The sequence below is a fragment of the Rhyacophila brunnea genome, unplaced genomic scaffold (genome assembly GCF_057557595.1).
Source record: "Rhyacophila brunnea isolate RB1 unplaced genomic scaffold, BYU_Rbru_1.0 scaffold_18, whole genome shotgun sequence".
In the NCBI taxonomy this organism is placed as follows: domain Eukaryota; kingdom Metazoa; phylum Arthropoda; class Insecta; order Trichoptera; family Rhyacophilidae; genus Rhyacophila; species Rhyacophila brunnea.
In genome coordinates, this window is record NW_028232837.1 from 30,116,778 (window position 1) to 30,144,718 (window position 27,941).

General features: G+C 32.5%; 1 protein-coding gene across 7 annotated transcripts in view; it reads left to right on the forward strand.

Annotated features, from left to right (window-relative positions):
- Positions 1-27,941, forward strand: part of how (protein held out wings) — a 291,175-nt gene that overhangs the window by 244,230 nt on the left and 19,004 nt on the right. For all 7 annotated transcript variants that reach the window (XM_085945046.1, XM_085945051.1, XM_085945048.1 and 4 more), the window contains exons 3-5: positions 22,145-22,261; positions 25,896-26,036; positions 26,871-26,973. In XM_085945046.1, coding sequence (XP_085801172.1) covers positions 22,145-22,261; positions 25,896-26,036; positions 26,871-26,973 — 361 coding nt within the window. The remainder of the gene's footprint in view (positions 1-22,144; positions 22,262-25,895; positions 26,037-26,870; positions 26,974-27,941) is intronic.

The window sequence follows — 27,941 nt, forward strand, 5'->3', positions numbered from 1 at the left end:
TAATTTTACTTTTTGATGCTAATTAAAACATCTGGAAGGTTTTGAAGGAGGCAAGGTAGCTCAATTATGGTTTGGTGACTTTTGCTTGTTAATAATCTGAACAATGTTAGCCAAAAGAATGATCAGTAAAACTCACCATCCATAGTATAGTGACTTTTGCTTGTATATTTATAACGAAGGATTTATTTTTTTATATAGTCAATAATGTCTATTCACCCATAATGACTTTTGCTTGTTAAGATTTTATCGAAAGTCATTTAGTGAAAAACAAATAATTCGGATTTAAGCAAAATTTTACTAACTAATGTACCGTGGTGAGCTTTGCATCTTAAAGAACATAATTTTACGCTTCAGGTGACATACTCAACTCAAAACTGCCATTTTCAGGGTTGGTGACTTTTGCCTGAACGGTGACGATATTTTCTCGCCATTAAGATGTCGCAATCTCAATTTCCCGCCGAATTGTCATCACTTTGAATGAACTGTTTTCGAATTTCAAATCATGCATGCGTGACAATGTTTCAATTATTTTTAATGAATATAAAAATGGTAGAATAATGACATACATTATATATGTAATATAAAAATATTTTATTTCGGTAAGTAGTTAGGTAGGTACCGACTTGAAACATTGATTTTTTTCTGTACCAGGGAAGGAAAATGGTTATTTTCTATTTCTTAATCCATTTACACACACTCCTTGGGTGGAGCATGTTGATATCTTCTTGCGTCTTCCCAGGCCATGCCAGCATCTTGTATGCAATGTCTTGGTGGTATTTGACGATTTTCCGGGATCCCCAATTCGTTGGCTTGAAGGACCAGTCAAGCTTTACTAAAGCGATCGAAATTTGGCGTAGCATTTTAACACTAGGCACGAGGAGAGGACGCATGGTCCGCTCTTTTCTCCTCGTTGAGTCATAGGTTGTTTTCAAAGATCAGCATACGGTTGTGTCGAGTCTTGACATAGCTAGTAAGTTTTGTCATGGTTCGCTACCGTAAAACAGTGCTATCAAATGCAACATTTAACAGGTTTCTTCAGACATTCCTCATTGCGTTGAATTCTGTTCCTTCCACTGGATAGTGTGAAAAATTATCACCCGTTAGGTGTGTATACTCACAGACATCTAAAATAATCAATGAAAGTGGGCTATTATACCTAATAAAATATTTTTTTCCAATCGATGCATTACGGCGAGATTTTGCTATTATAAAACCTTCATCTATCGTTAATATATTTATATATTCATATTTTACTTAAATTTACAAGCGATAATGTGATAATTTCGTTTTTTTGTTCTTGACTTGTGTTGCTATATTCGATTGTTCGGTTTACATACCGAGTCTAGGAACGTCACTCTGAAGAAATCATAATATCAATTCGATTAAATTGTATGCAACATGAATATAAATAAAGTCGTTTTCTATTCGAAATATTTGATATTATGTATAAACTATTTTTACCTCTTGCCTGTGATACCAATCGACTAGACATTTGGTTTTATTGATTTAGGAAATAAATAACCTGTATATAAAAGTTGTATTCTATTAAGTATATTAATACTGTCGACCGAAGGAACTTGATGGAATGTGAATTTAAATTCTAATGTATTTAAGTTTTGTACTCGGATGGAATAGTACAAAACTTAAATCAATTAGAATTTATATTTTATTGCTTCCTATATGTAGTACCTACCTAGTTTTGAATGTATTGTTTCCTCGTATTAAGTATGCATCAGAACTTAACCAATTGTTAGGCTAACAATTTTTCTGTTCCAATTTATTTTACAAAATATTTTGTGATCTGCATTCTTCGCTGCCCCTGGCTTGGGAGCTTCTGCCTCATCTCGACCGGTTTACTTTATGGTAACTCGTTGTTTATGGACCACGTTAGATACAGAGGGGAATAGACAACAAAAAATGACGTAAAAAAGATCAATATAATCCCCACTGGATTGTTTTGATAGCTCAATTTAACTGAAATTGTTTGGATGGTAGAATAATAAATAAATTATAATAAATACAGTAATTTGGACGTATTTAACCAATATGTACAGCTATTAGTCGGTAGCAATATAGGTAAATAAGTAGATACATCACTTTGTAGAATTATATGAGGTGTCTAATAGTTTATACCTCATGTTACGTGTATCATTGTGCACCAATAGTTACGGGTTTATTCAAATTATTTCGGATACATTTTTATTGTTCCATCTCGTATTAGAGGTTGGTCACTATCATGGCGATCTTTATTCTGTCGTCTGCTACTCGGAACAGCTCGGTTCACCTGCACGCGTACATGTTGAAGATCTTAAGCCACGAAATTCTGTGTCTACCTCTGCTCTGTTTTTGTTTTTTAGTGTATTTACGTTTGTTGCCTTTTTCCGTATGTATCAATAATTGTCAGTTGATATTGTGTAATAGTTACATCGTAGCAGTGGCGAAGGATGGAGGTAGGCTGTTAAGATCCGTCATAAATAGTGCGCACTAAACTTTGTCAGTCATACGTATTTGTTTTCATTGAAATAAGACTACAATTTACAGATGGTATTGGTAAGTTTATAAAAATTAATTGAACCCTGCGAAAACTACGCTATAATATAAGTACTATACCTAATAGTCAAAAAATACTTGTCTATCTACGAAATATCTAATATTATGCAATTAAATCATACACAACTTTCGATATTTTATTGATAGACTAATATTTTTAGGTATCTATTATAGTTTGGTTAGACAGGGCTTAATGAATTAAATAAAATGAACCGACAATATGTGTTGTGTGTATTCTTAATCCAACGAAAACAAATAAGTATGAATGAAAAGTTTGTCGTATCACCCAAAATATACCAAAACTATTATGGTTTGGTTTAGGCAAGGTTTAATTAATATTTAAAAACTAACCAATATCATCTGTAAATTGTAATCTTGGTTCAATAAAAACAAATATGTAGGTATCTATGTATGACTGACAAAGTTTAATGAGCACTATTTATGGCAGATCTTAACAGCCTACCTCCACCCTTTGCTACTGCATCGTAGAAGTAAAACTTCATCCTTAGAAATAAGAACACACGCATTTACACTTCTATATTCAAATATGCAATGTTAACCAAGTAGGTACCTACCTATCTAAATACACCTCAATATAACGGTACCTATGTATATTGTAGATATAACAGAATTACATAAAATACCAATTCTTTGTTTCAATGGTATATTATCCATTGTTTCCTGGATTCGCAGAGAAGTCACTCGGGGCAGTCACGTGCTGCCTGCAATTGTAACTTGGACCTAATGATATCGTGAGAGTTTTTAATGCTTACCGAGGAATCGTATATAACCGATGGGAGAAATTATTAATTTATCCTAGATATGTACATATTTTCAATATGGCTTATATTTTTATTAAATTTTCACAATGCTGTACCCACACTGTTACCGAGACTTTCCCTGCTATTATTACTATTTAGTGCACGAGAGGAGCCGAGTGCGTTTACTACACTCTCGTGTTCGAGTCGTCTCGACGAGAGTGTGTTACGGAATAAGGGTATTTGTCTATCAATGGCGGAAAACTGTATATCAAACCACTGTCTAAACCAGTGATCCTCAGTCGTTACATATTGACTAGTATTAAATCATACATAAACTATTGCACTCAAGAAATTTAAGATGAAACCGTATTTCGATAGATTTTAGTGTGTTTTCAGTGTTTCTCAACCGGTAGTCCGCGAATTTTTGGCGTCTAAATGCCTGTGCCAAAAATTCCAATAAAATCTTCAAAACCCGTGCATCTGCCAGTATTTGTGAATTGTTTTTGTTCATAAAATAGATTAATGGTTTTACTTGAGGAAATCAACCACGATCAGACGATAATATACGTAAAGTAGGTACTATATAAATAATATTTTTTATTTCTGCGTTAGCGGTCCGTAAAACGTTTCTCCTATTTTCAGTGGTTTGCAGGTGTAAAAATGTTGAGCAACACTGTGTTAGTTAATAATATTATGTACAACATTAAATTTGATGAATTTATATTTCTACGATTTACGTGATTTGGTCTTGTTGTTTTCTATTCACATAAGTAGGTACATATTTTGTTCAGTCACTTGTTGACTTTTTACCACGTTTTTCTTAGCTCGTATTCTTGTTTGTCCGGTGGTTGTTTATCCAGTACAAATCTTGCAATCGATTTTTAGCCATCTTTAAGTAGAACTGAATTCATTTTCAGTTAATTCTGTTTTGTATGGAAAGTTATTTCGGAAGAAATCCGTAATCCAATCCACTATTATTGGTTGCTAAGTGGGTGGTCCTAGCAACTAAATTATTAATATATACGTGCGTTACTATGGAAATCAAAATGACATTTCAGTATTCTATATTATTTGTTTGTTTGTTGCAAAATAGCAAAAAAATGATTTATTGACAATTGCCTTATTTGTCCTAAATTCTTAATACATAGAATTGTCAAGTTTATATGATTCAACAGAAAATTTAAAAACGTGGTAAGTATATAAAAAGTTCTTTTTATCTTGTAATTATTTGTTATGTATTCGGCATTCGCTATGTTTTTTATGTCACCAATCACTATCACCTGATCAGAAATAATAATAAGTATCAACAGAAATCACTAAAATATTTAAATGAAAGTTGAATATGATTTTCTTCTCATTTATAAATGTCACCGTAAAGTGTTTTGAAACGAATAAAATCCTTTCAAAATTAAACAGCCATGCTCGTTTTTAATTTATTCAAGTATCATGCAAATGTTATGACATTGCATTCAATGCGCTTTACAGAAATTGAGGAGAGATGTATAGACACTCTCTCTTATGTTTATATCATTAACTAAAACATTTAATGATTCGTTTACATTAAACGCATCCTGAATGCGTATTGTAATATTAATAATGTAAATTTACTGATTAATTTTGACACATTCGAATAACAACACAAGTTTTCTAACTCTACATTTACTTGGTGAGAAAACTACTAAATATATATTATGTACAATGTCGTATATATCTACTTTCAAATTTACTATTTTTGTATTTACCGATCATTTGGTGTAGTTGATGCTTTCGATTTTATTACATGCGGTAAGTAAATGCTTACAAATATGATAATTGAATCGGAATGGCATCTTTGAATTAGGCTAAGAAAATATGATTTCATAAAGTATAAACATAAACAATTCTTAGGTAAATTTTAAAAAACTATCATGAATTTCCACTAAGTCAACGCTGAAACTCTTGATATGACTATAATGTAGTACATATTACGTTTTTACGCTATATATTTATAAATAATTTTCTCACAAGACAGCAATGCCATTTCGATTAATTATTTTAGAATGCATTTTGTAAGTATGTAGGTATGTAATTATTTCGTAAGTACGTAGTCGTTACTATCATTATTTCAATTAAATGCACATATCCAAATAGAAAAGGTACAATTTATTGAAATTGAAAATCAACTATCAATTAAAAAATATAGGTACTTTGTTTGATGTGTATTAAATGACGTAAAACCAATGACATTATTAATGGACAACGCACTCATTACAGTAGCTAGCAAGTAAATTCGCGCATAGGGACATTCGCACATGTATAGGTAGACGTCACGCAATTTCCATTATGCGATATCACGCATCGGGAATTTATAGCAATATGACCTTTATTGTAATGGCGTTAGAGCTGTGATTCTAGTGTCAATGTTCATTTGAGCGAACTCGTTCGAACCGAACCATTCGGGAGACCCGACAAAAAGCATCGGGAATTTATAGCAATATCACCTTTATTGTAATGGCGTTAGAACAGATTATGCCATTCGGCAGACCCGACAAAAAAGTGAGTGTCATTTTTTTTCCAGATGCTTCGTCCATATTAATGTCATTGCGTAAAACACACATAATGTTAGAAATAAAATTTGTTATAAATGAATATCCTACAGAATAATATAATGTCATAAAAATATGAAATTCAATAATAAATTTATATGTACCTCCATTTTATTTCAGACGAATCGTCGTATTCTCAAAATTTGGCGAATAAATCAATCTGGTTATATCTTAATAAATATAAGACGAAGCTATTATATTATAATATATTTAAGTTGTAAACGACTTTCGCAACCGTTACTCGTGAATGCCGTTAGAATTGAAGATTTTATTTTATAAAATCGCTTTTCTGTAGAATAAAATCATTAGTTCTCGACGAATCAGGGTTCGCTCAACTTGAGCAGGTTTATTATTTTTATCAATTAATTTACACAATTAATACAAATAAAAACAAAGCTTTACTTTATATTGTTATTTTTATTTTTTTACACCACTACATATTATTATTATGTACAGTTAGTACAGGTACACAATAGGTAGGTAATACAATATACTAAGTAGGTTATATATATAATATTAGGTATGTGAAGACATGACGATGGATGTATCTACAGCTTTGTGCAACACAATGACAGTTTCACAAGAAAGTTTGGTAGACTTTTGACTGAGACTGAGGATATTGGACTGGTTAAAAAGAGACTGAACATCCTTGGGGATGCATCATTATATGAATTTTGCTGGATGGGGACATTTACTGGAGGCCGCGTAGACACAAGGTATTTAGGTTTATAGGCCATCCATGGACTGAAACCGTATGCGGTTTCGAACCGTGTGCCATACTAAGCTTATCTTTTCTGTTCATGGAAATATATTTTCACAAAGTATATTAAAAGCATCTGATCGTATCCGTTTATACCATACACTTACACCTACAAATGTAGTGAAAATGTATTTTCATGAACAAAAATCATATGTTTAGTATGGCACACGGATCTAAACCGCATAAGGTTTCAGTCCATGGATGGCCTCTTAGTCTTGTCCCGACTCATACAGGATTTATCAGTTGAGCCACGTTTGCCATCCTACTTCTCTTCTGGTTTACCAAATTCACGACTTACAAAAATAGTATTTTTTTCAAAGTTTTATTATGCAGTTTGAGAAGTATTGGAATTGTAATTAATATACCACATAACGCACACATTTAGTGTGCTCGATTTATTTATTAGTGTCGTGTTATTAATTAAATGTATAAAATTTTAAATGTATTAAATTAAATCAACGGCCTGTTTTACCCACCGGGAGCGCCGCTTTATTTCCATTATTATAATGTCATTTCATCAGCTGTTTATAGATCAAACGCCCATCAATAAAGAACTGGATTTTAGTAAATATATTGATTTTAGATGTAAATAAATGGATTTGAACACACAGTAATAATTTATTGTTGGCGCCAAAAAATCACTTAAAAGATTATTTTAACTGATTTCAATCGACTTTCGATAAATTGGAAGATACGTTATGACGTATTCTAAATAACTGTTTTTATAGTATGTGACGTTAAGTAAGTACCTACTATAGTTTTTTTTTTTTTTAATTATTAATACTAATTATACTCGTGAAGCACCAATAATTTCTATGATTTAAATAATTCTCAATAAGCATCGGATACAAAGTTTTAATCAATTAATTAAATGCAGATGCATTTTATGTGAAATTTTTATCATGAATTTTTTATGGCGGCAATTAGTCAAAGTATGTAAATTCGATTAGTGAAATTTAAATGTTTGAGATTTGCATTTGGAAATGTCCTTGGTGTTGGTTACTTCAAACTATCCGTTTCCGGTTGGAAAAGAAAGACTATTGGGAAAATGCCAACATTTCAATAGTGATAACACATCTCACAAATTTGTCTTATTTGTTTTCACGCCTAGGTGATGAAATATTGCTCCAAATTCAACTAGGGTTTCGAGAATATTGTATCATACAGTGTAAGATGGCTATTATTATCAAACCATAAGGTATAAATGCAGGATAAAATATTTCATGGCAATAATGTTATGAATATCGAATGGCGAGTAGTGTTTGTCAGATGTTATGTTGACTTCCAAATAGTTACCCAGAGAACTGTAAATAAAAACATGATATATATATATAAAATCTCCGGTATTGTCAGTATTGATCAAAATACAGTGTAATGATAAAAAAGCAACGCCACGAAAATGACTTTTGTATGTGAATATCGAGAATGTTTCTGTTATTTTTATCATTGACATTAATGTGAAACATGCCAGCAGGTATATTATTAACAGTTATTACTTAAGGGGGGACATGCTCGTCGAAGGTCAAAATTGAGTTTTTATTGTATTTTCAAACCACGATCCTGGACACTCCTTAAACGTTGTAGATAATCTATTTATATAATTTTGAAGCCTTATTATCCTTTATAGTTATTTTAAACATTTGATGACTGCATAAAGTATTTTTGTTACATAAAATAGTATTCTTTTAAACCTCTCGCTCTAATGTTTTGGAATATAGTCATATTTCGGTACATAACTGTGCAGTGGTGTTACGATTTTTTACATTTATTAATTTTTAGACGCATTTATAAAACCATTAGTATAATTTATTACGAGATAATTTTTGTAAAATATTCACGATAAAAAATTATATTGATAATCTATGTGATCCCAAATTTGACAAGAATTAGGCATTTTATTATTCAAAAAATCGGCAAGATTAACACATTTGAAGATGATTCTAAAGATACTTATTATAAGCTATGTCTTTGACCATTCAAGTGTGATAAACATCTTATGAATAATGATTGCTTTATAATAATTATTGACCTAAGAATAAGGTAGTGTTTTTTTGAAATACGCCATTTCTTTTGGCATTCCCCAGTGTTTATGCTACAACATACGGCCGTAGCCATAAATTGACAAACTATAATTAAAGTAGGAAGTAAAATGATATTGACGCGCGTGTTTGAACATGTACCGTTTAAAAAAAAATAAAAAAAAATTCGGTTAGGTACATGATCAAATACGCGCGTTAACATAATTTTACTCCCTACTTTAATTATAGTTTGTCAATTTATGGCTACGGCCGTATGTTGTAGCTTAACCACTGGGGAATGCCAAAAGAAATGGCGTATTTCAAAAAAACACTACCTTATTCTTAGGTCAATAATTATTATAAAGCAATCATTATTCATAAGATGTTTATCACACTTGAATGGTCGAAGATATAGCTTATAATAAGTATCTTTAGAATCATCTTCAAATGTGTTAATCTTGCCGATTTTTTGAATAATAAAATGCCTAATTCTTGTCAAATTTGGGATCACAGAGATTATCAATATAATTATTTATCGTGAATATTTTACAAAAATTATCTCGTAATAAATTATACCAATGGTTTTATAAATGCGTCTAAAAATTAATAAATGTAAAAAATCTTAACACCACTGTACAGTTATGTACCGAAATATGACTATATTCCAAAACATTAGAGCGAGAGGTTTAAAAGAATACTATTTTATGTAACAAAAATACTTTATGCAGTCATAAAATGTTTAAAATAACTATAAAGGATAATAAGGCTTCAATATTATATAAATAGATTATCTACAACGTTTAAGGAGTGTCCAGGATCATGGTTTGAAAATACAATAAAAACTCAATTTTGACCTTCGACGAGCATGTCCCCCCTTAAGCACGTTTCCGTTATTATCATTCTTCCAAATTAGCACGGAAGGTATTCATTACACTAAACGGTTAGCGGCGGTTATCTCTAATTCGTAATACGGCGAAAATTGAGGTTGGTAGACATGTCCGTCAAATTCGGATATGTTCTTACTGCCGAACCTAAGTGGATAAGACCGAACACAAGCGGATAAAGCCGAACCAGCGACATCTTGTCGGTAGTGGGCCGAACACAAGAATTTTGTATTGACACGTCAGACACATCAACATAACCTACAATTGTATTAGTCATGTCATTGCGATTGCAGCAAAACTGTCGGATCTTGCGTCTCAATTCTCATTATGTAAAATTGACATACCCTGTCTTGTTCTCAAAATTAGCACAGCCAAGCGAGAGGCTCTTATAAGATATCACCTTTTGACAGTTCAAACTTTTTTACATAATTAACCGCCAGAATACTTACAGTGATATATTTATCACAATTAGCTCTTTTGATGTTAAGACGCGATATATTAGAATAGGCCTGCAGTTGTTGTTATATAGTTGACAACGCACTACGTTTAGTCTCATATCTTCGCTGATATATTCAATATTGTATTTTTGTGTACCTATCCGTCGTCACTATCCAGTCATAGATGTGTATGGCATCCATTTAAAACAACACGTATTTGACTATTCGGACATATTAAGTTGCTATTCTGCTGTATTATTGTGATAACAAAAAGCGAATATCAAATTGGTATTCTGAATTTTATTAGGTTTAAGCCGCTGAAGGCGTTCATTGACGTACGAAATATTCCGTCTAACATCGTGCAATATTTTCAACTTAGTAGACTTTCCCAAATTGTCCACATGCCAGGCCATTATTCGATTTTTAAATAAACACAACATTCAGTCGCACATTATATTATTAACTCGGTTGCTGAGTAAAAACAAAAACACATTGTATTTTATATTTTTTTTCGACTGGATTTATTTTACGCCTGTGAAAATAAATCTTCCGCAAGGGGGCTAGGCTATCTGAAACAAGAATTAGATTAAAATCATCAATTATTTTTACAACTATTGTGTGATTTACAGTAGGTACCTACTAATGATAATTTCAAAAATATATGGTGGCCATAATGTTTAAATTAAATCGACCATAAGAAGTTACCTATTAATTAATCGTATTAGTATGCAGGCGGCCCTCGACTTTCGGACGTTCTACTTTCGCACAATTCGCTATTTGGTACATTTCTTAAAATTTAGGTTTTTGTTGATACAGTGGAGAACCCCGATCTACCGTTCTCGCATAAATCGTTTCCCCGCATGGATCGTTCATTTTTGAAAGTCCCGCCAAACACCCATAAGAACAATGTTAAATAATCCCGCATTAACCGTTCCCCGATTTATCGTTTTCCTCGATCTATCGTATAAATATTATGGTCCCGTCACAAATATTATCCCGAATGACCGTTTTTATTGAATATTTTTCATTTCGCTTTCGTAGAATTATTTATGATACATACAGACCTTTCAGTCGCGCCGCTTTGTTTGCACAGGTCGGTTGGCGCTCAGGCTTGCCTCGCATCTCGTATCATGAATTTTTATAAGTTGCAACTAAAATTAGGAAAACTGGAACTCTAACTGAAAATAATTCAAGACGTCGAAAAAAATCTAGGAGAAGAACGAGTTTTTTTTTTAAATCTTTATTTTATATATATTCCACTTTTATCGTTTCCCGCATTTATCGTTTTTTAGGGTCCCTTGAAAACCGTAGAATCGGGGCTTAGACTACAGAATCGGGGTTTCACTGTAATGCAAAAACTGTCCGCTTCCATGCAGTCGCTCTCTCCTCCGCTCCCCGTCACCTTCTCAAATACGTAAAAGGATGGTACTCAACTATATATTGACAATTAGTTTATAAAGAAAACACCAGAAAGATAATACGCCTCGTTATATTTATATTAATGCAATCTTGTCATCCTTCAAAAGCATTTTGCAATTGAAACTAAATCCTAGATTCTAGAAGAATTCTGATGCTTTTCAAGTTATGTAAGTACATTTTAAAATGAAGAATGATAGGTTTGTTTGCAGTTTGCACACATATTATAAGTTTGAAATAATGTAAATTTTCATACATAGGTATTGCAAGCTATTTAAATGATATCAGAATATCAGTTTATTAAGTTATACTATTATGACTGATCAGTACATACATAACATGCAATTAATCCGGATTAATATATAATAGTGTTATTTCATGAAAAAAACCTGAACGTACTAATGTAATACAATTATTATTAGTGATACCTATAATAATATACATATTCATTTTATCTGACATCAATAATTGTTTATCTGATTGAATAATTAAAATTCTACCTAAGTACCTATCTTACCTACTGTTTGAGATTTTTGTTCAAAGCAAATATTATTGATTGAAGCAATTTGTCATCTTGTACGAGAGGTTCACTCGGCGGACAGGTAACTAATATATTTTAAAACAGACACGTCTCATCGGAAACACTGAACTTACCTTGCCAAGTATACTGTATTCCATTTTCAATGCGTACTGTTGTAATATACGGTTTTATATTTTTTGCTGGTTATGCATTATGGCAAATTTAAAATCCAGCTGATGTTCAATTATGTCATGCTTTTTTTGATTTATCAATTTATATAATATGAAATCTTTATCTACCAGCAAAACGCAGGTCGTGACTTCCGTTAGAACAAAATAGCAATCGAGTAATATAATAATGTATGCAAGAAGTTGAAGGCATGTAGGTCATGGCCAGTTTGGCCATGGAAAAGTAATAGATTTCTTACAATTTGAATGAATTATTACACCCACCGTATTATGAATGAATTTAGTAAAAAAAAAAACAATAATTTTTACTGTATGCTTGAAATTGATATGTAAGATAAGGAAAAAATTTGACGATGGTATTGTAGTTTATTGAATAATTCTTATTCTTTTTTCTCCCTCTTTCTTTTACCATGTCCGATTATAACAGGATCACATGGGCCTCCACCAGTGGCGAAGGGTGGAAGTAGGTTGTTAAATAGTGTACCTATAGAAACCTACTCTCGAACAGCAGTAGTTTTAGATACCTATAGTTCTGTGGCGCTGGCAGGTTTAAAGGCACGCTTGTGAAAATGTTTAAGGTGACGCATCAGTGAAACGCCAAATAATGTTCAACTGTACGCGCGACGAAAATTTGTACTTGCTTCGCATTCATTGAGAGAACGTGGAGTCGGACGCACGTCACTTTGCTGCGTGATGGCGACGGGCCAATTAATTCTAAAATCGTGTAAAGATGACTAAAAACTTTACCCATTTACTTTAAAAAGCAAACATGTCAATGAATATATTATTATTGATACTAATAGAATAATAAACAGAACATAAAATGGACGTATGTTGGATTTATATGAGAAATAATATTTCGTTTGACAGGCGTCATTTTCACCCGCGACCCGCAATCCGCACATCGCCTAGCAACGATCTTTTTAGACCGTGCCTCAACTAATGCATGGCCTTAATATGCGATGAACCGTCATTACAATATATCTATATTACAACACAATAATAGTTATGGTTTTTTATGCTTAAAATATTTTTTAAACTGTAATGTCGATACTTTCTGATGCAGTCACAGCATCGTCTGCTTCATTGAAAACCGCCACTGATCTCAAAAGTTATAATATTTGTATTCGTTCCTTCATTCGCCGCCCTTTTTAATAGGCCCTATGCAATGCATGACCTACCTACCCCCACGTGACGGCACTGTGAATGACTGTCAATATGCCGAGAAACGTGTGGGTTCGAATAGCTTTGAAAGTTATGTTACTCTAAAATTGTATGCCTATTTAAATAAATTATACGTATACTTACTATGCTTATTTAAATACTTCCATAGAGATTATTTTTATACTTGCCTATTTTAATAAAATACCTGCTACTATTTTATTAAAATACTTGCTGTTTTTGCATATATACCTATACTTACCAAATAATTTGAAGCCTTTGAATAAGATCGTACGCTATTTTCACTGTTTGTCAACTGTTTGTCTTGTTTTTCTATCAATCGTGAAAGCGCAATCCTCCGGCAATTAAAAATAAAAGTGACAGTGGAGGATTACATCTAGCGGTGAGCACGAAAACTATTTGACAGTTTTTAATGCGGCAATAAAATGGCCCCTTTCGCGCTCGTGAGTCAGTAATTTATTTTGTTTGTACGGGGCGCGCAAGACGCCTTGGGGCAAGAAGCAAAGGGGGGCAAAGGCAAATGGAACACTTGGCTTTGGTCCAATGTATATTCATAGAACGCCCGCAACAACAACGCGGGAATTTGAGATGTCTTCAAAAGTTCCTTACGAAGAAATCGTCTTTACCCGACGGATTCAGTCGAATCCAGTGTTCTTTTATATTCGAAATTAAATTTCTAATAAAATGATTCCAAATTCAAATGTGGCGTGATGATATTATTATGTAAAATACTTATCATTCGATATCAAATTTGAATATTCCTAATTCAAATGCATATTTAAACAATAATGCCTTCAAATTCGAGATACATAATGGCACGTGGCGAGTACAGTGATCCCCCTGCCGTTACGTGAAAGTGAGGCGACTCCGTTGGGCAAACCTTGTGTCAAGGATCCAAGACACCCGACAACCCAAGAGGGCCGGGAGACCTAAACTGTGATGTTTAGCCTGACACACGGCATCCCTTATCTTAGGCTATGCCTGTGTAGCAAGCTAGTGGAGACTTTTCTCAGAAGTGGTAAATTTGGTTGTTTAATATGGCCCCACGGTAGCCCGATTGGTAGATAGGCCATTTTCATGGTTCAAAAATGCTTACTCATTTTTCAATGTGTGTTTTATCCAGTGCAGGGACCCACCCAATAATAGCTTGGACGAATCTAACAACCGTTCCTGCGGATCTATTCCATACATAAGACTGCTTTCGGCCCGCTACGGCAGCTATCTAGGGTAGGAAAGTATCGAAGTATTAGCACTTACTGTAACAATTACACTAAGTTAGCCGTCTAAATAGTCAAAACTGACTATCTCGCTCTGAAATTTATCATAGCCAAGAGAGGTGCTGTTGAAACATAGCACTTATTGTAACAATTACTTACAATTAACGTATTGTAATTGTTACAATAAGTGCTAATAATTCGATACTTTCCTACCCTAGATAGCTGTTGTAGCGTCCGAAAACAGTCTTGTGTATAGAATAGATGCGCTGATCTACACTTAGTGCAGTGTTTTAATTTTATATGAATAGGTGCACTTATGTTACTCATCGTGTTGGATCCCTGCACCGTGACAAATAAAAAACTGTTTGTACCTATTTCACTGCCAATTTCAACAAATCGGAATAAGTTGTAGACAGTAAGCTTTCGAATAAATTTTATAGAAGACGCTTTTGACGTGTTACACGCGTTACGGTGCTGGTCTGGATAGAATGTGACATCAGAAATACAAAAGCGACAAACAACCGAAGATTGATTATTTTTTTAGTTGTCATTGTTTTGAACTAATTTATTAATATGTAAGCTCAGACCCGGTATGTCGTAGGTACTATTTTGTAGGTAAAGTATCATAATATCTTTCAGAGCCAATTAAATTATTGCGTATAGGTGGCACCTGTATGACAGAAATATGAAATATTTAAAACTATAAAGTAAATTAACATTAAGGTCATGAAAATCTTAAATTGCGTTTTCTTGGAAGTATTATTTTTGTACTTAGATACACTGGCACTTAGGCAATCAGCGATAGGTACTCTCTGTTCCAGCCATTGATGATATTTGTTTGTGTATTAGTGACTGTGCGTAGGGACTGTAGGTATTAGTATAGTAGGGTGACTGGGCCCCGATTTCCTAACTATCGACTCGTGTGGCACCAGACGACATGACGTAATTGTGACGTCAGCCAATCCACGCTCGAGGCATGCCGCCCGCGCGCAGTGCTCACCGTAGATAATTATTACGATGAAACACCTATATGTGTATGGTGACAATGAATAGCGCCGCTGTCTGAGTAGCGTGATTTTCTCGAGTGCTATTATTACTCCGGTAGTACGTCACAATGATGTCATATGACGTCATGTCGACCGGGAAGCTTGCACTCGCAAGTTCTAACATAGGGCCCCTGCTGCAGCCCGATTTCCTAACTATCATCTCGTGTGACACCAGACGACATGGCGTAATTGTGACGTCAGCCAATACATGCCGCCCGCTCGAGCGTGTATTGGCTGACGTCACAATTACGTCATGTCGTCTGGTGCCACACGAGACGATAGTTAGGAAATCGGGCTGCTGGGCGGCAATGCCACATCGACGTGGCGTTCGTTGAGTGTGTGTGAACCATTCGGCCAATCATCGTGCGTATTACTGATTTCACCAACACGTAGACAAGGGGCATTAAAGACTAAAACAGTCCGTACCTATATAAAATTATTCAGATGTTTAGCTTTCGTTGTGTATTGGCAACAAGTAGAAATGTAAGCGGTGAGTGGTAGAGCTTGTAATTTCATGACTTTTTCCGTTTCTTCAGATAGGATAATTCTCGAATTCAAAAATATATTTTTCGCGAAAATTTGAGATGTTTTTTTGATTTCTCGAGAAATTTATCCGTACGGTCTATTCCGTTCACAATTTCTTCTTTTTATTATTTAACCGACCCATTTGTTTGCCGTAACAATTTCTCTAATTGTCGAGATTCAAGTAGCATCTCTTCTCATTATTTGTCGTCTCGAGAATTCTCAAGACGAGAAATCTTTATCATAACCTTTAATGATAATTACATACTTAGCTACCAATCTAAATAAGTAGACAGGGTAAAGATGATAGGTCTTCTACTATAGTGCATTTTTATCTATATTATGTTCGATTCAATACTTTCTTCTATTTCATCCGAGTAGTTAATTCTCACTGATTATGGTTATGATCTCTACCTCTACTGACTGGTAAAAGCTCCGTTAACCTCGTAATTAGAAACCTGTGAAACCTTCACCTGTTTACTCCCAACAAGTCAGGATCTTTCCACGTCATGTTTGTTCTTCCACTTTGCCAGTGGCTGTCAGTATTATAATTATTTTTTATAGAAGATTCCTTTACCAGTTATCCAATATATCAAATATGGAAAATTCATATTAATTTCTAATAAATCTTTTCTTAATATTAATTACAAATTATATAATATGTTGTTTATGGGAATAATCACTGAAGTCAGCAACGTTTAGTTGGTTTAATTATTCATACAAAAACTCTTAGCGTAAAACATATTGTTAATTTTGACTTAGGTTATTTTTCTTTTTTTTTTACAGATATATTATTATCGATATTTAATTTCCGTCATTAGCATATTTTCTAAGCCCCATCAATTATTTACGCAATGCGACACAACTATGTATGCAAATTGATTTCCCAGATTTATTATCATTTAAAATATGTTGATGAATTTATCATTAGAAGTGATTTTTTTCATAGCGACGAAACGAAATGTCGTCATTTTGCGTCACCGCCATCATCATCGGTAATTATTGGCATCAAGGTCGATCGTGCTATTTTTTCATTCAATCAAACAACTTCTACAATGTCATACATCACAATGAAACTGAAACATTTCGAAAATATTAGTACTTTGTTAAATGTAGCCTATTATTAATTAATTATCCTGGCATACATACAATGAGTTTCTTTCCTGTTGATAATACGAAATTATAAAATCAATAACTTATTAATTATCCATTAACAAAATGACTTAATTCGTGCCAATACGGCTGGCTCATAGGTTTCAGTCTGATGTAACCAGATCAGAGCTATCAGAACCCCCATTTTTTAATGTTCCGTGCTAGGTTAGAGTTCCAGTGAAACAAATAAATTGTGTTCTTCGGTAGGTAAAACACAAACTGTATATGTCTTTACTATTACATCGCAATTTGTCGTTATTCAGTTAAAAAAAAACTTTTGTAAAACAATACGTTTGAATGTGGAATTTAATATATACCGTATAGGTACCTAATAGATTACGTATTTATTAATATATGATGTATGAGTGAATAATGACCAACAATACAAGAATAAGAGTATTAATAATCAATGAAAACCGTGTATTTTTAAGGGATTCCGGTCCCGGCTCCGAATTCCAAAACAATGAAAGAATTTCAGGTTATCCTTTTCAGCTTAACGTAGGGAGGGACCAAACCCTTTTCCCATTGTTTGTATAAAGGTTATTGAAAATTCTTAAACCCGTCCAATTCTACAAACTGCCATAACTAACAATATATAATCAAACTAAAATTTATAATTATATTGTAAAAGCTTTGCCATCAAAATAGGTACCCACATCTTTTCCTATTGTTTAAATATCTAAACTTTTGGTGCCAGTTAGGTCTAGGTATTGATATCTATTACATTTTAATATTTTATTTACCCCATTGTCAACTAAGGATTAGGTACATACAATGTTATACCTTATAATAACATTAAGCGATAAACTACCTCTTTTCGTTTCCATTAATGGTAAAACAGAATCTCACATATCTAGCTAGAATACCTATCGAAGATCCGTGTTTATTTTGGATTATTTAATGAAAATTCCGTGTTTACAAAGTAGTTTCGAAATAGGCCAGTTTTAATTGCAGGCAAAATGGCCACTGGTCATTGCGATGTTTTACGACAGACACAGTTCAATGGAGGACGTTACGCAAGTCAGCACCGATGTGCAATGTTGTTATCCATTCAAGTTTCTATTGGTCGTTTACCCATTTATATGTTTTATTAATTAGATGCGAACCGAGAGCCAATGCGAATATTGTACGTATTCATAATATACCTAACAATATATTTTATTGGTTGATTTTTTACTTGCTAGGCCTGGGAACGAAAAAGCTGTTCAGCAAGTCTAAGCAAGAAGATCCAAGTCTTCTAGCGAATGACTCATTTATTTGAACAGTCTAAAAACTCTAAAACATTAATTATTTTGGTTGGAAGATACATCATTAAAGCTTGTTTAAAATATTTTGTTGATGGTTGCGTATATTCATTTTGTAATAAACAAATATAGCTTTTAAAATTACATTATTTAATGATTGTTATCTAGGTTCATTTAAACTAGCAAAATGAAATGTGGAATGTTGAAAAAGATCCACGTAAATTGTATCTATGAGTTTTATAATTGCCGAACAAATTATTTTGACAGGTAAAATATAGTTTCACATATTTCATGCACGTGTCTCTCAAATTGTTATACAGAATCCCACGCACGCGCTTTGTGACATTTCCAGATATGCATCAATGTTTTTTTTTGTATGTTTGTTTGTCAATGAAAAGTTTGGTATTTAGCCAAGCCAATTAATATATAAGGGAGTAGGTATCTATGCATTTAAAAACGAAACTGGTTGCCATGCATTGTATTAAGGTGCATTGGGGTAATTCCGACAGGAATTTCTATGAGATGACTAGAGGTTATATATTTCGGTTAATTATTCAAAGTGTTTTATATTTACTGCCATTATTGTTTTACCCCTGTGTACTTAAAGAAAAGATGTATGATAAATATATATTAGATTCTTGAATATATAGTTGGGTTCTTTAAATTGAGAATTTGAAATATTGAGTCATTTTTTTTCGGCATTGGGGAAATTACGAACTATCTTGGGGTAATTCCGAAATTATTCAAAAGTTGATTTTATTGCACTTTGACCGAAGGTTTACCTTTCTTTTTCGACCGTAATTACTCCTAACACAAAATATCATCAATTTTGTTAATAGTTTCCATAATCCCTAACTTTTGATACTATTAGTTCGGAATTACCCCAAAAAAAGATAGTGGTTCTCAACATTTCAGTTAAGTACTTAGGATTATAGGGATTGTGGAACGGGATGGAGTAGAGCAGGTTTATTCCCGGTTGTCACTACCAGTTTTGTTCCCACCGGTGACAAATAATGAGAAAAAATATCTCAATATGACACAAGTACCTACCACCTTAAATCAATAAAATAAAGACGAGGAAAATCAAAGAAAGTGATAATTTTGAAAATCAATTTTTATTTGAGTCTACATTCTTATTTGCCTACCTTGATAGAACAATATTCTTTATAAAGATGTCTTTTGTTTACTTACTGCTTTTTGCATAGCAAAATAAACTTTCTTCATACCCATACAGTTAAATTATTCAACATTAAAAATGTTAAATCAAAGTCAGAACTTGTCTTTTTAATCATTTACATCTACTTTTATGGCATAAACTTATAATTTATTCCTGCTAGCAAACCTAAAACTAAAATGCGGGCTACACTGTTAAAAAAATATAACAGAATTGATTAAGACACGGTCTGAAAGCCTCACATATACATAATAATGATATATTGGTTTGGTACGCAATCAGTCAAAATAAATTCTATCTTTATCATTACATAAGTAATATTCTTTTTCATCAGCACTTTTTTTTGTATATCTATCTTCTTCACTATAATGACTCTGGAACTTTGTCACTATCTTTTCTTTTGGTCGTAATAAAGGTTAGCTACTGCTGTGGTCTCATAGTTTTTAAGAAGTTGATAGAGAAGTATGTTTCCTCATGTTTTATTATTTCTTCTATGAACCCAATATAGTACCTCCATTTTTTTCTGATTGAATATCTGACAAGCACTGAATTATTTAATTTGTAATTTTCCTTCTTCTTGAGTTTTGTATACTATATCTTTATTTTTCAGTTTTAGTAGCAGTTGTTCATCTTTGCCCTTTTCTTCTGAGTCTTCTCTAGTTGTGATATTTTTTTTCCATTTATAAAAACATCAACGTTGTCTTTGTCATCTCTTTCAATGTGTCTTTTCTCTTCGTTTTTTTTGACTGTTTTATCCGCTTGATTTTCTTTACCTTTACTTTTTTTGCCAACACCTTTACTCTTAGTACAGAGAGAATTTGAATCGTTATTGGTGAGCATCTTTTTGTCAGTTAAACTTTCACTATATTTCACATCTTCTGTTTTTTTTGTGACCTTGGTTCTTCCATGTATATTTTTAAATCTTCTTCAGAGTATTCATCCATCAATACTTCAAAATCAAGATAATCTAGTATCAGAATCGCTATATTCGCTCATGATGTCGGATACACTAGTTATGCTGTTAAGTGAAGGCTGGTGTTACCGCACTTACCCAAGATTATATATAATAGGACGTGCGATAGCTTCTTATTAGGACGACGCTAAATTTACTTACTTTAATATTAATTTAATTAAGTATATTATGTACATCTAAATTAGATATAATTTTAGTATCTTTACAGATTGAGAAGCACTGCCAATTACTATGAAAAAGTTAAGTAGGCTATTGCGGAATGAATATATATCGGAATAACCCCAAAGGGGTATTTCCGAAAAAAAATTAAAAACAGAGGTAGGACATTGTGTTCCTATCACAATTCGTAAAAAACGATAATCTATCGTAAAAGCAATCACTTATTCAAATAACTTACCTGAATTCCGAGATATGTAAGTTGGGGTAATTACGAATCAGCAAAAATGGCGCGAAAAACACTTCTCCGAAAAAACTTGATGGTATGCACGCATTGTTGACACTAGCGACTAGCGACGACTGTCGAGGCGAGCACAATGAACATGGTGTCTAGACTAAATGTTGCCAATAGGAAAATATCGCTTCGATTGGTAGAATTTTTGAACTTTCGGAATATACCCATATTCGGAATTACCCCAATGCACCTTACGAGTACCATTTATACCCAAGATAAGTGGATCATGCTATTCTATATTTAGGTACTGATTCGTTAGCTTTTAGATTCCATTTTCCTGTGCCATCAACCATCGACCTTGCCGAGGTACTGTGATTTTCTAGTTATACTTATATATTGTCACACTCGAAGGCTTTTCAACATTTCCCGTGATATTTCCTTGTGTAGTGATCATACATTCATGTCATTAGTCAATGGGGCATGTCATTTCGAGGAATGCACTGCTTTATATCCCTTATTTCTATACCCCCTATCAAGATTATTAGGTTCATTTAGAATCCCATTTTCTATTTATATAGCTTCTACTGAGCTGCAAATCTTGACCAATATGTAATTTTTGCAAATATCGATTGTTGTATTGATCTAAACTACGGCCACGTAGGCACCTAATGGTCTACTAAGTAACAACTAAGGGCTCAAATACACGACACTGCAGTTAGCGTACGTCGACGCAGGTACATACTTACTTGATTCCAAATTTATCCAATTAAAGATTCTAATCGGGGTGCAGTTGAAATAAAGTAAAACCTGCATCGACATGCACCACGAAACGCTGGGTTTGACCCTCTCTCCGCTCGCTTCTTGACCCTTCCGCCGAAAAGTAGAAGCTAGCAGATAGAGGGGGTATTCATATGGCGTTAATGTGTATACAGGCTAATAACGAGTAATGAAATGACACTACAAGTGAATCAATGTGTCCTATTATGTAGTATTAAGATTTAGAGTATAGATTCTTACTAATGATTCTAATAAAATATTCATTCACGATCTATTAATATACAAAACTGATTAACATATTATTATCTTTTCATTTGTTGACTTATTTTCTCTTTCTTTATTTTCAGTTCAACTTCGTCGGTCGAATTCTTGGCCCAAGAGGAATGACAGCAAAACAGTTGGAACAAGAAACAGGATGCAAGATCATGGTTCGCGGCAAAGGTTCAATGCGAGACAAAAAGAAGGTATGCTGATTCACTTTTAATAACTATTCACCACTGATTACTGCTTTGATTAAACATCATCTAATTTAATTTAATTTAATAAATATGCACATTCAAATAAGTATTAATAAAATATTTGACTTATCTACTAATATAATAATGTGGTTGAAGCATTTATTTACTGAGAATTTCTAATAGTTCAAGACACATCCTCATTGGTGGTTACTCGGTTTAAAAATGGAACTAAATCAGAATATAGGTATAGATTTGATTGTTCGGAATTCATTTCCATCCACAAAAGCCTTGGTGGTAAAATCATAACCAATTTGAAATTATTTTTAATTCAAATGGGACTTGTTTCGCTGAAATACATTGTATGCATATAATAAATATAATAAGTATGTGGTCGAAACATGTTAGTACGTTAAATAGTAGATACTGTAGATAGTAACAATACAATTGTAGTGCCTGTCTGTTTGACGACTTGACCAATATTGATTATAGACTATATTTTTGGTAGACTCATTTTAAACTTTCATCTTAAATCTCGATGTCTTGAAATCAAACAAATTCTATGTTGATAATTTGAGGTGAGGGTAAGTAGAGAAGCGCGCGCCTAGAAATCGAACAATTAATAATACGAAGCATTCTATTTATTCGTCTTCTTTCCGTATTTCATACGGATGAAGACATGGGCCTTCGACAAGCCCCGTCACAACATCGTTTTGTAAAAATGAAGAAAAAATTGTCAGTATGTAGTTCTTAGGTAGGTACGTACTATAATAATATCATGCTTCTAACATTTGTTTTGTTACATAACTCACTAGCGATATTCTATTACCAGTGATGTAGGTACACAATGTTTTAAGTCCAATATTAAGTGTGAAAAAGAGTGTAACCGCCAATAAGCACCTCAGGATTTTTCTGTTTGTTGTAATGTCGTGGAATTAAAAAAAATGAGCAAGATTGTATTGTAAATGATGCTTACTAGTAAAAAAACTGCTAATAGCGTTGTACCTTCTCAATTACCGGTTTTATGGTAATATTTCTGGTATAATAATATTGTTATGTGTTCATCGCCGTGACCTCTGTGATTCACATTTCGATTGGTATGCTAAATCAACCAAAGTCAAATGGAACTATGACATAACCTCAATCGAAGATTCATGTATCTGATGGTAATTGATCAAATTGACATCATGATCATATTAATACCCAAATGATTACATTGTACAAAATAATACTATATAAGACAGTGGTGGCGAACCTATGACACGCGTGCCACCAGTGGCACCCGAGATGGTTTGGCATGGCACGCGTTTGAAGAGAGACAAAAAAATCTATATTAACTAATCTATAATGACAGACCGCATTGTATAAAAAATAGCATGGAAATACTCTTCAAGAATAATCATTGCGCTTAATTTAAATATATAATTGCATAGTTCGGTCCTTAGATTGTATGCATCACATATAATCGCACTAACCTGATCAGGCGGCGGGGAATGCCGCGCCGCGAACCTCTAATTTTGATCGATTTACAATGCTTGAGACCACTGTAGCGAGAGAATGCCTCATTTGAACGGAACAATTCTTTTGTCAATTTGCTACCCACAAAAAATGACTGCACCAAATAATAAACAAACTTGGTAAAGCTGGTAGTAGTACCTAGTAATTCTGGTAAACAGTTTCAAAATTGGTGGACCGAAATATATGGCGTGATTGAAAAAAATGATAAAGCTATATGTGTGTTATGTTTTGTGAGTGGTATCTAGAACATCATCATTTTTTTAAAATAGAATTTTTAAAAATTATTTTTTCCCAACAAATGCTCGGCACGTTAGACAGCCAAAAAATAATATTTGTGAAATTTTGGCACGCGTACGTAAAAAGGTTCGCTAACCCTGGTATAAGACGTATGGAAATTGCTTTATCATAATAACATGCATTATCATTGTATTTACATTTTTAAATCCTACAGCTTCTTCACGTTGTCATTTTGTTTTTACTAGGAAGACTAAGCGAATTTATTTTTAAAATAATAGAGCATATTATTGTAATAATTGTGCATAATTTAATTTTCATTGATCTTTGCTACTATGTGGTATGTTAAAATAATGTACAATGGTATGTGAAATAATATGCTCTTCTAACACACCTACATAAGTATCTACTTATATTTATTAAATACTTTTATTAAATCAGCTAATGTCATTACACCACTTTGAATTAGATTTATAAATCAAGATTCAATCATTCATTTTACACAAATAACATATTTCGTTTTTTAATAATGGTGTATGTTTGTTCTAACAATATTTTTTCTATAACAGCTTTCAATTTTGTTAGGTGGGAAACATTAACAGGTAATTTAGATACCTACTATAATATGTATTAAACTGTAAAAAATATTATTTAATTAGTATTTTTCGTATTATTAAGTAATATTAAGATCTTCAAATTTGTGTTTAAAAACTAACTTGTTATCAGAATTTTAATAAAATGCATGAGTCAATAAATTAAATTTTTTCTCTTACATATTAATTCAATCATCTTAAAATATTTTGTTTTCAGTATTAATAACAAATTTGCTTTTTAGAAATTGGGAAGGTAAGTTCCATTCATTGTGTCTAATCATTTTTTTGGAATATAAAAGTTACATAATAATATCATTGATAACCGCAGTAAAGAATTTATATTTATCGTAACAACATAACAACATAAAGGATTAGTTTGTCGAATAGACCAAATGTCAAATGTTCAGGAGACAAAAAACAAATTTCATTATCCCATATTTAAATACATGGAGGTATTTAAATTGTTGTTATTTATTATGAACATACATATTATAAACATTACAAAATAATTTAAAGAAAAGGGTGGTTCTGGTCCATTTAGATACAAAAAATCATTTTGCATTAAAAGGTCGATTTTAACAAAAACGGATATTCGACAAACCAATCTACAGCGACGATAATCTGACTATTGACTAAATGGTTTGACACGTGACTTTTATATTCATTAAATCATTTATTACGTAACTCAACACAATATCGTCACTTTTCTGGCAGAAGACACTAATTCAAAACAATTACATATTGATTTAGTCATACCAAAATGTTCCTTATTTCAAACTTTACCGTCTGGAAACCTTCATAATAAATAAACAGTTTTTATTTTAAAGTCATCCTTTTTACGATTACTTAATAAACTCACATTATAGACCATTTCAAACATTTTAACAACTTCAAAGTCAAATTACTCAAAACTAGTATTCTCCAGTTAGTGTGCTCTGCCAGAACAGAGACGATATTAACCCATGTTAATAAAAATATAAGTTTAACTAACATTTGGTGGCTATTTTTATTACTATTTTTTAATATAACTGAACATTTACAATCTTAGTTAATTGTAAATTTTATCAGACTAAAATTATTGTTGCCCGTCATTTCAAATAGTTTTGATTGTATATCACCAAAACGTCGTATCTAAACATCTGTTATAATTTTTGATACTTACCTCACTTTTACACGAGAACTTTGAATTTTCACAGCTTACCTGTTTTCATAATTAGCATACATTCGCTAATAAACATAAAGTTTTTGCTAATCAGGTTAAAAATGTCTTCCTAATGTTACATTTATCTTTTGTATAGGAGGATGCCAACAGAGGGAAACCAAACTGGGAACACCTTGCCGATGAACTCCATGTCTTACTGACAGTAGAAGACACAGAAAACCGAGCAGCCGCCAAACTCGCCAGAGCTGTTGATGAAGTCAAACGTCTATTAATACCGGTACAATCATAGATACCACAATTAAAAAAATATATATATTGTGCAGATAGGTACTTATTGTTAGTTAAGTAAGTACATACTTTGATTCAACAGGTCCACAGCCTAACAGGAATCAAAATTTACATACAGAATTAAGATATTATATATTAATAAAACTACGGAAACTCTAGATGTAAAAAAAATGTTAAGATTATCGATAAGTATTAATATTTATATTTACTTGCTGTGTACTTTTGTGTAACTAAACGATTTCCCTATAGTTCAAAATCATCTATTTTATCTATACTCATCAGCGCTCGAAATAGATAAGTTTACGAACCGGAGCGCTCGACAGTTTTCTAAAGAACAATACATACTTATCATAGTTAAAAGACATAGTTATCAAATTTTATGTGTATTTCATACAAATAGGTGTGTTAGATTTTCTATTATATGGCCTATCTAGCTCAGACGGTCAAATTTTTTTTTCCACAAGACGGAGCGATAATTTTACCGATTTCATGAACAGGAATGCCGCTCCGGTCCATTTCGAACCCTGATACTCATGTAGATCTTTTTATTATTCTAAAACCTCGTTTTTTGTCGATACGCCATTTTGACGTCATCACTCAGATTATCTAAATATGTTAGGTAGGTACATTTGAGATTCATTGTCATTGACCATTTAAAACAGGTATTCATGTAAGTATTTATAGTGTAGGCTTTTTAGGAACCTGTGATGTAACTGAATATGATTGTTCACTAATGTGACTTACACACCTTTATAATAATATTCTGAAAATATTCGAGTTTAATAATTGATGTTATTTTTATCCTGATTGATGGTCATTTCAGCAAGCCGATGGCGAAGATGAACTGAAGAAACGCCAATTGATGGAGTTGGCCATTATAAATGGAACCTACAGAGACTCAAGCGCCAAAGCAGCCGTCGCCTCAGGTACGCTTCTTGGGGTTACGCACACTCACGTTTAGCTAGTGTCTTTTCACGGGTGTTTGGTGGAACTCCATGTGCGGAGTGTATGAGTATTATTGTCGCATGTCCAATCAGTGATTAATCCAAATCAGTTTTCCATTGTTTCATTGTGTGATTTTGGTCAATATTTGTATTTGGCATTATCAATAATTTGCAAAATTTAAAAGGTGCTATGTCCTAGAGAATGGCTTTGCGGTCAATGAATTTCTACGATAATGAATGCAGCTTATATTTCATAGAACACTTCCTAGTATACTGAGCCATCAATGGATATGATGCTATTTATAAACTGGTTGTGAATTAATTATCAATTTCTAGTGATAATGTAATTAATTAAAATGGAAAAGATCTTCCCAACTGTAAATAATCCGTGAAACAATTTTTTTAAAATACATATTTTGTATATACCTATATCGATTGTTTATAATAGTTTCGATTATATACAAAAATAATTTTCATCTTATTGACATACCTATAAATATTTAAGTTACAATATTGCATAAAACACAAGTTGAATTTGTTTCATAACAAAGTGAATTTGTTTTATAACAAAACTATTAACCCATTCACATATTGTACCATTAACAACAAAACAGTTTTTTTTTTTAATAAAACATTGTAATAATAATCACCAAAAAATATACTATTGGAATACCTACACGCTAATAATACACAAATGCTTCATAAATCTTCATCTCGAATCAGAAAATGAAGGAATATTTTTCAAAGAATGCATCTATCAAAGTAGCTTTTCTCATATCAATTAGTCAAAATGTCTATTTTGTCAGTGACACATAAAGATGGTTTAAATATCTTAAATTAGTATTTTAAAAAATCTAAGCAGAGCTTATTAGATATTTTCCAACAAATTTATTATTACTGAGGATTTTGACAGATTTTTTGATCAAAAATTATATTTTAACAAGATTTAG